The 12,919-nt window shown below is 37.7% G+C and overlaps 1 protein-coding gene across 9 annotated transcripts; it reads left to right on the top strand.

Moving 5' to 3' along the window:
• Positions 1-624: 624 nt before the first annotated feature.
• Positions 625-12,195, top strand: LOC122876325. Of its 9 annotated transcripts, none has more exons than XM_044196536.1 (11): positions 648-995; positions 2,030-2,647; positions 2,741-2,777; positions 4,291-4,370; positions 4,708-4,788; positions 4,979-5,038; positions 5,153-5,239; positions 5,565-5,669; positions 7,111-8,983; positions 9,985-10,134; positions 11,406-12,195. In XM_044196536.1, the coding sequence occupies exons 2-11, from the start codon at positions 2,075-2,077 to the stop codon at positions 11,702-11,704; spliced, it is 3,345 nt and encodes a 1,114-aa protein (XP_044052471.1). In that variant the 5' UTR covers positions 648-995; positions 2,030-2,074; the 3' UTR covers positions 11,705-12,195. The 9 variants fall into 9 exon arrangements, with proteins under 9 accessions (XP_044052465.1, XP_044052467.1, XP_044052466.1 ...); XM_044196538.1 differs by lacking the exon at positions 648-995 and adding an exon at positions 5,350-5,377 and having other exon boundaries at positions 2,552-2,647; XM_044196530.1 differs by having other exon boundaries at positions 625-764; positions 2,030-2,777.
• The last annotated feature ends 724 nt before the right edge of the window (positions 12,196-12,919 follow it).

Here is a 12,919-nt window from a genome sequence, read left to right as displayed (position 1 = left end):
GTGACATTTGTATGGATACCAGCACATATAGGAATCAAAGGAAATTAAATAGCTGACAAGAGTGCAAAGGAAGTTGAAAGAAAGGTGTCAAAAGCAGTGTGAAGAAGAGAGAACAGGAAGGTGGTCATACAATCTTCAAAGAAAAGTAGGTGTGATGAGAAACCGGAGAGAGGAAACAATAATATCCAGGCTACGTTTTGGTCACACAGGATTAAACGGTACATTATTTAAAATAGGAAAACATAATACAGGAAGATGTGCGTTTTGTTATCAAGAAGAAACTTTAGAACATGTTGTGCTTTACTGTCCAAAATATGATGCTAAGAGAGGGGAACTGACACTGAACCTTAAAGAAATAAAGTTGAGATTTGATTTACGTGATCTTTTACAAAGAAGTTCTAAAGAGTATTGTTGTTTCAATATCTTAAGGTAAAGTAGTTGATAGAGAGAATATAACTGTCTTTTGTTTTTAAATTATTTTTCTCATTTTCTTTTCTTTTCTTTAGTATTTAGTGAATGTATTAGAGTCCCGATCCACACTCCATTCCAGTTGGTGGCGGTAATGTACCATATCGTTGATTGGCAACCGCCATAAACATTACGAAGAAGAAGGGAGGAAAAAGGAAGAAGAAGAAGAAGAAGAAAAGCGTCCCATATTAGCATAATACATCCACCATGGTTAGCATCCACAGGGCAGAGCATCCATGGGGCAGAGCCGTGAAGTAAACAAACGGCCGCCATCTCCTGTGATGTTGACAGATATGGTACCCGTATTAAAACATTTTGACTAAAAATCAGATGTTTTTTCTGCAGATAAGTTTTTTTCAGCCTGGTCATTTTGGAGTCGTTGTTAGTTCTGCGTATACTTCCGGAATTTCACAGCTAACAGCTAATCAATGTAGCTGGGTTAGCTAAATAACTAAAGAAATGGGAAACCACACTGCTAAGCTACATTTTGCCGATGTTTACCACGATTTAGCTACCCATTCCCCGCTGTAAGTATAACTGTAAAGATTTTGGATCCTACAGATGACAAAGTACGACTTTGGGTGTTTATAGCTTCAAGGGTCTGTTCACCCAAACTACTAAAAAACACATTTTATTACCAACGGCAGTCCTAAACCTAACGTTAATCTTCTAGTTTACAAGAACAAACTGCCAACATTGATGAAATGTGCTATTTCTCTAGATTAATCAGCGAACGTTTCTATAAAGTGCTGGTGAATTTTTCAAATTCCATTCACAGCCACTGTGATGGTGTGTGGAGGCAGAAATCTTAGAGATTGGTATCTTAAAACCAGGAAAAAACAAACAAACAAACTGTCTGCATGGCTAGGTACTACAAGAGGTAAGTGAGGAAATGTGTGTTTTGACATTTGGATGAACTGACCCTTTAATAACAAACTACTAAAACCAGTTTAATTTCTATGTCTTATTTCTTTAACAAAGATGTGAAAGCCCCCCATCCACTCAAAAATGTATTTTACATGAATGTCATTTCACTTGGATGTTTGACCCTAATTGGGCAGAATGATGTATGTGCAGAGTTTGAAACTGAAAGGATGTTTTCACATTCATCTGCTGAAAACTGAGGAAACTTTGTCTTAAACTGTTATGATGTTCTGAAATTTTAACATTGAGTAAAACAGTTTCTTGTTCAATCCTTTTTTCTTTCTGATACCTGTATTAGGCTAGTTTTCATTTTGAAAATGTATGTATTATAAATTAGGGCTGGGTATAATGCTATGATGCAGGTTATTTGTAATATGTGTTTTTATTTGTTGATCATTTTATGATATTCTACAGTGTCCATCATTTGTATTTTCAGCTTGTCTGCCTATAAGATTCCTTCCAGCTGAATCCTATCAATTTTTTCTCTGTCATGTCACCTGTGATATGTTGCACAAGGTAGAAGGCAAACCACAATAAATTAAGATGGATGTTTTGAGATTGAGGCCTATAATTAAAAGAGAAATACAATCACATTTTGACCCTAACTAACAATTGTGCATGTTGTTTTGTCTTCTAGGAAATAAAAGAGACTCCAGGCAACAAACTCTGATGGTTATGGAGAATGATGGACAACCTGACAGCAAATAAGAGCCGCATACCCTGTCAGTTGTGGGCGGATCAGAATAGCTGGTCCACAACTTTAACTCAAGGACCCCTCCTCAACCCACTGCCCAGCTCTCAGCATCTCAGCCTGGGCTCATCTTCTGACCAGAGACCCTCCTATGACCACTTGCAGGCGTCCAATCAGAGCTGTATGAGCGACCTCAGCACCTTATCATCCAGAAACAACACTCATCACTCTGCCCTGCACAAAGCCTCTCACATTAGCAGCAATCCGTCATCCACCACGCTGTTTGCCAACACTGCTATCCCGAGTGCCTCTCACATTATTTCCTTTGCTCAGCAAAGTCCTCACACTTCATCAATGCTGCTAACTGCAAACCAAGGAAAAAACATACCTCCACCATCTCTTCGCCAAACAAATCAAGCTCCAAAGCCTTGTAGGCCCCAACATCTACCACTTTTCTCACCCCACGACCCTTACAAAGCGTCATTTCAACCTCCATTAACGAATCAGGGTTTACCAAACGGACTTCAAGATCTGCCCATTAGCCTGCCATCATGTGGACAGCATGTAAGTACATGTCAAGCTACTTTTGAAGGAGCAAAGGTGGAATTTGCTGGTGTTGCTGGATACACTCACAGCCATGCCTCATCCACTTCTCAGGAGCAGCGTCAGTGGATACCTTCATCACACTGCAGGGGTAAGCTGTATTTATAATACCTCTGTGGTACGCTGGCATATCCATCTGTCCGTATTGGAGGAGAAAAGCCTCTTCAGTGTGGTTAAACATGTTGGGTTTGATTTATCTAAACCATAGAGTGTTTAGTACTTTACATGTTTTTTTTTTTGCTTAGCCTTGGATGTTCAAATTTGATATTCACATCTGAATGTGACTTTACTAATTTAAGCAACCAGATTTTTTTTTACTTCACTTGAATCTATCTTTTGAATATCTGAAGATTTGGATTTGTGAACCAAAAAAATATTTACTGGAAATAATTTTTTTCAAATTGCACATCTTGAAAACAACAAAAGAAGGGAATTCATAGCACATAAATTAGGTTTTCAGTGTAAAATATTTAAGTGCTATAAATTTAGCAATATTTAAATTTCAACATTGAGAATTCAGTAGTGATTATGATATTATGATATTTATGGTCATTATTTGCTTCCATATTTGGCCCTCTGAAAATGAAACTCAACTGAAGTACAAATTGTTGTAATAAGTTATGATGCAGTATGAACAGCTGTATGTGAAGGTTTCAGGTGTTGAATAGTGCTCTCTTTCACATATTTTTAATAAGGTCTTGCTGGTCTTACTACCAGATGAGACAAATAAACCTACAAATGTTTATAGGACCAAAATCAATCAATTAAAGGTGTGGTCTATTATTGCTGCACAGAATTTGAACCAGGCCAATCAAGTCTACTCTTATTGATATCAATGCACCACAAACTACGTCCTCCAAAATGACCTTAAAGTTGAATTAACACCTCTCTAAAAGAGTTTAAACAAAAACTGAACATTGTAACCATCATTAAGGTAGGATTTATTGCAGGACTGTTACAGTAGACTGTATTAGCATATAGGTGGGGTATGTCATTCTAATCCAATACACATCTTTGGTTGGTGTTTGTACACAGCCCTGGCTCTGTAAATGGGAAACAAACAGAGTGGCTCGGACAGAGCCACACAACACTATTGCAGCCATGATTTGTCTGTCAGGTAACGTTAGATGACTTGCCCACGGACATTCAGCTTACTTTCTCGTTTGCCAAGATATGCTGTTGTTGTGATGTTTGCTATAGTAGCAGGAGAGTTGTGAGTATCGCTGTCTGGAGCTGGATTGCTGGCTCGGGGAAACCATCTCGTCCTCTCTGGCTCTGCAACTGTAGCACAGTTTGCTAACCCACAATCTAGCTAACGTTAGTTACATTACTTTGCTGTGTCGTTTTTCACTCTATACAATGGTATTTGTCGTTGTATTGGATTTGTCCAGAATCGCATACCCCACCTTTAACCTAGGTGAAGCTAACAGATAGGATTGTTGGAGAAACAGCAACACTTCATCATTCAAAAAAGAAAAAAAAAAAACGTTTCAGCACACTACAGATTTGTCACCTGTTTAAACAAGTGGTGCAGTTCAGATTACAGTACTGTTGGATGTTGCCTCCAATTTCCACTTACGTTGTCTGACTTGTCTTTTCCTCAGGAGCTGTAAATGAGTCTGTCTCTGATGCAGCTGCTCATCTTAACAAAGAGCCATCGCAAGAAGGGAACACTACTCCACCGGTGAGGACATTAACAGCACAAAAACGTATTACAGAAGAAAGTTTTGTTGTTTGGTGATCTATTTTTGTACATATCTTCACAAATAAAACTAAGGTGTAGTCATTTTCTGTACCTGTTTGATAACATTTAGCTTGTTTAGCACTAGTTTTGTTCCTACAGAGGTTGATTGTACACATTGTAAGTCACTTTTAACAATAGCATCTACCAAATGAATGTTTCCCATTAGCTACCATCATGTGGATATTTCCAGTAGAGTTACAGAGCTGTGGAGTTTCATAAGAGATCATTCCCTTTAGATTATACCTTTTCATTATTTAAAATTTTTATCTGCTTTCAGACCAGCAATGAGAGACGGCGTTCGGTACTTTTACATCAGCGTGCACAACTGCTTCAACAACTGGCAGAGTTGGATGAACTAGTAAGCGTGTTAAGGCAATTTTTTAATTGAAAAAGGTCAATATTATTTCTTTAGATAGTTGTTAACCGGTACAACCTTAAAAATTATATATCACTTTTAATTATAAATTCCTTAAATACCTCTTAGAGAGATATAATAGATAATTCTACACAGTAACTCCCTGTTGACTTCACTTTGCCCCCTCATTAAGCTGGAATCAATACCTCCAGATGACAGCAGTGATGGGCAGTCTCCACACACAGCTATTCAGGTAGGTTAAGTTTTTTTAGATGCTGCAGTTTGATTTGTAAAGAAGTCCAACAATTCATATCTAAAATACATGCAAAAGTATAATAGACTTTTTTTTTTTTTTTTTTTTTTTTAGTCTCCATCAATGGATAAATTGTCCCAATGTGAACAAAATAAGACCAGTGATGCACAGCAAAGTCAGCTGTTTACAGAAAAGTCAAAGGTAGCTGCACATCAAATTATTAACTATGCATAAATGACTGCTTTAAATTGTACATTTTAGGCTATTAGTAAATTGATTGACTGACTGATTGACTTTATTGTCCACTTCAGTGGAAATTTGTCTTTGGCCTCTAACAAGGTACAACAAAATGACATACACTTCACATAGCACAACACTCTATAAAAATATACAGAATATACAACATACCAATGGGCAGATAGCAGCAAATAAGTTATTTTAAATAAATAATACCAAAGAGCAAATTTTATTAAATACAATTGATAGTCAAGAATATCTTGTCTTCACTGTTTGTTTTGTTTTTCAGTCACAGTCGCATCTTTCAGCGAATTGTTTATCACCTGCATCCTATGATGAACAGAGCGAGAACTGGGATGCACCAGAGGATCCAATGTCAGCAGCAGAATCAGTGGTAGTTACCTCTATTTTTTTCTGTTGGTTTTGTTTATTTAATCCTTAACAAATAGTACATGATAGTTTTTAGTATTGGTACTAAGCCGTTCATCAACAGTTTCATATTTCCATGTTATATATTAGGGCATAGCCCACTGTCAGTTTTGGCTGTTCTTTTGGTGGTTATGTGGTATGCCCAAGTAACCACATAACCGCAATGCTTCTGGGCTCCTCAAGCTCTTTATTTCATATTAGGTCAGTGCCATTAACATCATTAGAGCCGAAACGATTTGTCAATTAATCACCTTGTCGGTCAAAAAATAATAATTATCAGTCAATTGATCAATAATCAGTCATTGATCAAGCAAAAATATATGATAGCAAATTGAAAATCTTTGGGTTTTGACTGTTAGTCAGATAAAACAAAACATTTAATGACATCACTATTTTCTGACAGGACAAACAATACATTGATCAAGAAAACAATTAGCAGATTCATCAGTTATTTAAAAATGGTTTGTTGCAAAAAAATATGGCAAAATATGCCAAACAGTAAGTGACCTAAATACTGGGCAGAAGTGGTCAAGTGAACTGTTGACCAACAAGACCAAAAACATCAAATGCAGCTTATACCATCCAACACAATAAGCTAAGTGGTACATTAACATTTCATCTCAAGCGATTAGTGTACAGTTTTGTCAGATATCACTGTGCAAGTATTCTGAAATTTAACTACTACATAGTTCAACATTTATTTAATTATTTCCTAGATAATTCACTATTGCTCTACACTGCGTCAAAAGTCAATACAGTTGTTGTCGCTGCAGTTTTAACTGACTGTCTTTGTCTATCTGTGTTGTTGGAAATACCACAAACAAAAGTCGACTGACTCAAAGTGGTTTATAAAAATTATAAATACCAATTAAATTTATACTAAATACTGTATATTTTCCACAGTATTGAAGATGCATTCTCACTCTGTGTTACTCGTAGCCAGTGGAATTAGCTTTAAGTGGAATGAAGTGAAATTACATAAAATGACTAAATACACTTGAATAAGTTTAATGTTTAGCCTTCAAACTTTAGCAGAGCAAGAACAATTTGTGAATGGTGATCTCAGCGTTAATGACATGAACATTGAACTTTTGAACCTGGTGTCCAGTTCCATAGCTTCAGAGCACTTGTATGATATGAAAAATACTCATTTATAGTTCTTTATGAAACTCCTCTGTGCCTGAATTCAAACTTAACTAACATTACCGAATTAATTATTTAATTCAATCAATAATAAGTCAAATGAAGATGAATTATACATCTTTTTAAAAATCTCTCTTTCTCAAGTTAGCTGTGGTAAGTTAGAATTTAGATATTGTGTCTTTGTTTAAAAATATTACAAAGAAATACTAATATTTTCCCACCTTAATTCCATATACAACTGTTTTTTCTTTTTTTTTTTCCAGAAGAAAGAAAATACCTCAGCCGAGTCAGAGGATGACAGTGATCCTACTTACTTACCTAACAGTGATGGTGACTGGTATGACCCTGACAGGGGCTCTTCAGATGAATCCATTCACAGCAGTCCCTCGACCCCAACAGACAAAATACCTTCTCTCCCAAGAAAAAAAAGGGCAAAATCGGGAAGTTCTTCTTTTAAGGCCAAACGTGTCAGTCCTCCAAAAAAGACATGTGCAACTAATCGGAAGAAGTCTTCTGAAACTGTAGTGTTGCCATGTTCAAATTCTAAAGCACAACGTGTTTATGACAGGAGGAATTATTGTGTTTTTTGCTCTAAGCCAATATCCAAAATGGCACGACATCTTGAGACGGTCCACAGTGACAAAACAGAGGTTGCAGCTGCCTTTCAGTATCCCAAAAATTCCAGAGAAAGACAAAAGATATGGAATAGACTAACAAATCAAGGAAACTTTGCTCATAATAAAAAAGTCTTGAGAACAGGGAAGGGCCAACTTGCTGTCCGAAAAAGGCCGAGCCAAACTGGAAAAGCTAAAGACTTTCTTCATTGTCTTTACTGTCGAGGTCTTTATGTGAGGAAAGCGTTGCACAGGCACATGAGGTTGTGCCCAGAGAAAGTGAGGAATGAAAATGAATCAAAGATTGGAAGAAAGCTTATCGCATCGCGGTGTGTGCTTGAAACTTCAGACGACCTTGGCATAACCGATGGTTTTAAGAGCGTTCTGTCCCAGATGACATACGATGATGTGACACAAGCTGTCTTGGATGACGAGGTTATCTTGCAGTTTGGTGAGCTTCTGTTTAATAAGCACGGATCCGATCCGAAGAAGCATGATTATATAAGACAAAACCTTCGTCAGATAGCAAGACTTGTACTCGAAGCTCAAAAGATAACCCCTCTGAAGAAACTGGAGGACTTCTTTCTCCCCTCAAGCTTTCCACATGTGGTGTCTGCAGTGAACATCCTGGCAGGCTACGATCCAGAAAACAAAACGTACAGCATTCCTTCCCTTGCCATCAAGCTTGGCTACCACCTACAGAAGACCTGTAGTATTGTTGAGGATAACGCAGTGAAGTGTGGTGATGAAAGTTTGGCAGAGTCTGCACGAAACTTTCTCTCTGTGTACCAGAAAAAATGGAACAAGCTCATTTCTGCGGGTGCATTAACAACACTCAAAGAAACAAAATTGAACACAGAAAAGAAGGTGCCATTTGCTCAAGATGTAAAGCGCCTGAACTTCCACTTGGAGAATGTTCATCATCTTGCTGAGAAAAAACTCAGAGAGAGCCCTTCTGCAGAAAACTACGCTGCTCTGGCCAAGGTAATACTCGCTCGAACAATACTTTTCAACAGGAGAAGAGCCGGAGAGGTATCGTCAGTGCAGCTAACAGCTTTTATGTCACGGAAAACATCAAACCTGCATGTTGGCATGGACATATCTGTCTCAGATTTGGAAAGAACCATGTGTGGGTTCTTCACTAGAGTTGACATACGAGGGAAGTGTGGGAGAATGGTCCCCGTTTTACTAAAACCATCATTCGTGTCGGCTATGGAGCTTCTCATAGACATTCGCGAGACATGTGGAGTCCCCAGTAAGAATCCCTTCCTGTTTGGCCGACCAAATGCGCTGTCTGCCTATAATGGGTCAGAGTGCATCCAAAAATATGTCAGAAAATGTGGAGCTAAAGACCCTGAAACACTGACATTGCCAAAGATCCGGAAGCATTACGCAACAATGCTACAGATGATGAACCTGGATGAAAATGAGGCCGACCAAATTTTAGGCCCTAATAATCAAGTCCAAACCCTGCGACAGGACAGCAACATGACACTGGATGACGTCGAAATGGACTCTTATGGTAAGAATCATCACAAGTGTAAATGCCAGAGTTAAGGTTTACATAGTTTAGGATTAAATGTGGGATTTAGAAAGGGGGTTAGTCTGTGGTTAAGTGTAGTGTGAAGAGCCTTACGAGTTACCTGTACTTGAGTCACAAAAGAATAGGGCTGTAACAGTTCCCCAACAGTTTTGGGGTCACAGTTTCGGTACATTTTTGGTACAGCAGAAATGTAGAAAATAACATTTGTCATTTATTTAGAAAAATGTTAACACTCAGCAGTGGCTCATTGGCCATAATTATTACTGTAACAGTCAAGGCACTCACTACTGGCATATTTGTCAATAAGAACAAATAAATGAATATAGCCGCAAACGGCAATTCGTAGGTTCAAACCCTTTTTCGCTCAACAGAAGGAAGCAGCTTGATCGGCCAAAACTAAAGCCATGAGCAGCAACGAGTGGGTTTCAGACTTCACAAAGCCAAGCAAAGCAAAGCAAAGGAGTAAGACCAATCACACTAGTTTGTTGTCTGATTTGTGTTATACCATCCCCAGTTTTTTTTTTTTTTTTTTTTTTTTTTTTTTTTGCATTTGTAGCTCATTGGAAAGCATCACTGGAATAAGACTAGAATTTTTAAGATCATGTTGATTGGACTTTAAAAATGAATTTGGTATTGCAAGGCAAGTGGGTAGATATTAGTACTGTGATCTATTTATGTAATATGACTCAAAATTGAGGACTACACTCAAACAGAAACTGCAGGGCCAGATGTTGTTACACAGAGCTTGCTGGGAGAAAAGCAGAGAGGGTGACTTGTATCCTGAGAGGCCACTGAATGAACTGCTGGCATTGAATGGTGTGTGTCATTCAAATTTATGGCTGGTGGAACGAAAACAGCGGCCCATGATTACATTACTGTGGATCAGACTCTGGCTTTTCTGCAGTAATGTAAGTGTGGGAAATGTGTGTATAGGTAGATGGTATATATAAAAGAGAACTTTTTTTTTGTCTTCAATACAGAGAGAGGACAACAAACTGCATCATGGGATAACAATGAGCATTCCAGTGCATGCCACGGACCGGCAGAGTTTCATCATGAACAAGCACATGGAGCAACAACAGACGGCAACATGACTGTACCTGAAAAATCTGTCAACTCAGGCAAAAAAGGTAGTCAAGTTGATCATTTAACAGTCATTCTATCCATTTCTTTTTTAAATCAGATTTTCTTTAATAAAAAAAACCCTTCTTTACAGTAATGGACAGTCATACAAACTTATGTTAGATAAACAATAACTGTAGTAGAAAAGGTTTCAGTCGTAGTCATCTGGACACTGTTTTCAGAATCAAGACGTTTCGGCTCCCATCCGGAAGTCATTCTCAATTGTGAAAAAATTGGACGGGAACTGGAAATTTAAGCTACTCTGTGTTACATAAACCCTGCCCTCAGGAGGGAATCTGCCTGAGTATCTGTTAATAGCTAGTTTCACCTGAAACTGACCTAATAGTTTCAAGATGGCCCAGTGATCACTGTTAAGTGCCTGAGAGGTAATGTAACAGTGATGAAGTAGATGCAGCCAGAGAACAATAGGCCTGATTACTGATCACTGGGCCATCTTGAAACTATTAGGTCAGTTTCAGGTGAAACAGTGATGAACAGATACTCAGGCAGATTCCTCCTGAGGGCAGGGTTTATGTAACACAGAGTAGCTTGAATTTCTAGTTCCCGTCCAATTTTTTTCACAATTGAGATGACTTGGGAACTATTAGATTCTGAAAACAGTCCAGATGACTACGACTGAAACCTTTTCTACGATAGAACACTCCTGGACGAATGAGGGACTACACCGTCTTATTTTGAATAACTGTAGTCTTTAGAAAAGATCTAGGGTTTTATAAAGAAGAACCTAGAGGAGAAGGCTGGGTAAGGGATGAGGAAATGGAGCAACAGAGTTAAGCCGGAGACACACCAGAGGCACTGCCTGCTTCCTTTCGCCACCCATTTTAACGAATTGGGCTGTTCAACCAGAGCGCTACTGATCTCAGGGATGGAGAGACAGTGCAGAAACGCCACCAGTTCACAAAGCTGTCATGGCTATAAGCATAAATGTTTCAGCTACAGTGTTTTGTTTTTGTTTTTTTTTGACTTGCCAACTCACTTTTTAGATGTTGCAGGTGCTCCTCCTCACAGGCTAATCTGGCATCTCCAATCCAGATCAACATATGGGGGGACATTTTAAATATTTTCTATATGATAGGTTTTGGGGTTTGAAGTCTTGGAGAACAATGTGAACAACAGTAAGAGTGTGGCCATGATGACAATAAGATCTGTTTTTAATAAACATTCAGTTAAACCTTAAGATTAAGAAACCTCTGTGTGAGGTATTTTTAGGAGTTTTTTAGTGATGGCAGACATTTTCTCATTTCCTTTTACCCCACAGGCTCCCAAATTAAGGGTAAACAGAAATGGGAGGAAGAAGAAGTTCTTGCTGTTGAAAGACACATGATGCCTTTAATTCAAGGACACAAGGTGCCTCAGAAAAATGACTGCATTCAGTGCCTTGAGGCTGAGCCAGAAGCACTGAGGTACCGTTCATGGAAAGGTGTAAAGGACTACGTCAGAAACAGGATCACTGCCCTGAAAAGACAAAGCGGAACTTCCCAAGCTACATCCACAAACAGTCACTGGCCTGGGCAAGTGGAACCACAGCAGAGTACTGGACATTTTCAGCAGTTATAAATGTGATATTTTGTCGAAGACAAAATGTGTTTTTTGTGCAACTTTTCTCTCCATTTTCTTATCCTCCACCACCCTCTGTTCCTCTTTGTCTTTCATTCATTCAGTCTCCATCTCTGTCTTTTAGGCAACATTGTGAGTTTCCATCTATTAGGATGAAGAATAGACTGATATTTCATCCTTTTTTTATTTTTATGGTTTATGGCTTGCAGTTATTCTCAGTCATCACTCTTACTTTGTATGATTACAGTATATCTTTCAATGTGGGTTTGTTTAATTTAATCAAGTTCATTTGCAAAGGGACAGCTCATACAGCTCAGATGAATGATGTGTTATACAAGTTTAGCTTATAGCTTAAGTTTTTGGAGCTGCAAGTTAACTTCTGACCAAATTATCTGATATACTGTATTTTGTTATTCTGTTTGGTGCACTGGTATACTGTATTTTGTTCGACTTTGTATAACAATTTACCATCATTAAAGTGCCAAGAATAATATTCTAGCAATTTATTTGTGAACAAAAAGATAAGTTACCTGTATTCCAGTCATAAAATGGGGAATACGTGGAATTTGAGTGATTTGTGTCACCCTGTCATGCCTACTATCCGTCCTTGCATGTATGAATGACAATCGTAAAGGCAGTAGTGGAAGAAGTATTCAGATATTTTACTTAAAAAGTAGCAGTAGCAGCAAAGTAACGTTCAAAATTGTACTAACGTAACAGTACATATGTATTAGCAACACAATGTACTTGTTATCAAAAGTAAAAGTAGTAATTAGGCAGCAGAATTGCTCATCAGTGTTATATTGACATTAAATATTTTCAGATTATTAATAATTTAGCACGTCAAAGTGGAGCTAATTTCTACTATATTATATATTTCTATTTAATTTATATAGTACATTTATATGTTAGATAGTAATCCTTAATGTATTACTTTATAAACTCGGGTTTGTTTTATTTTAAATCTTAATGTGAAAAGTAACTACAGGTGTTAAATGTAGTGGCGTAAAAGGTACAATATTTTCTTCTGAAATGAAGTGGAGATAAAGTATAAACGAGCATAAAATGGAATTACTTATGTAAAGTACTATACCTCAAAATTGTACTTAATGGTAAATATCATTTGATAGTGTCCACCACAGCATAGCAATTTAACATGTAATTCGTTGAATAAACTCTCCGTATAATTTATTCACTACTATGATAGTGTATAGC

Source organism: Siniperca chuatsi, linkage group LG5, assembly GCF_020085105.1.
Source record: "Siniperca chuatsi isolate FFG_IHB_CAS linkage group LG5, ASM2008510v1, whole genome shotgun sequence".
NCBI lineage: Eukaryota > Metazoa > Chordata > Actinopteri > Centrarchiformes > Sinipercidae > Siniperca > Siniperca chuatsi.
This window is presented reverse-complemented; position numbering and strand designations above follow the sequence as displayed.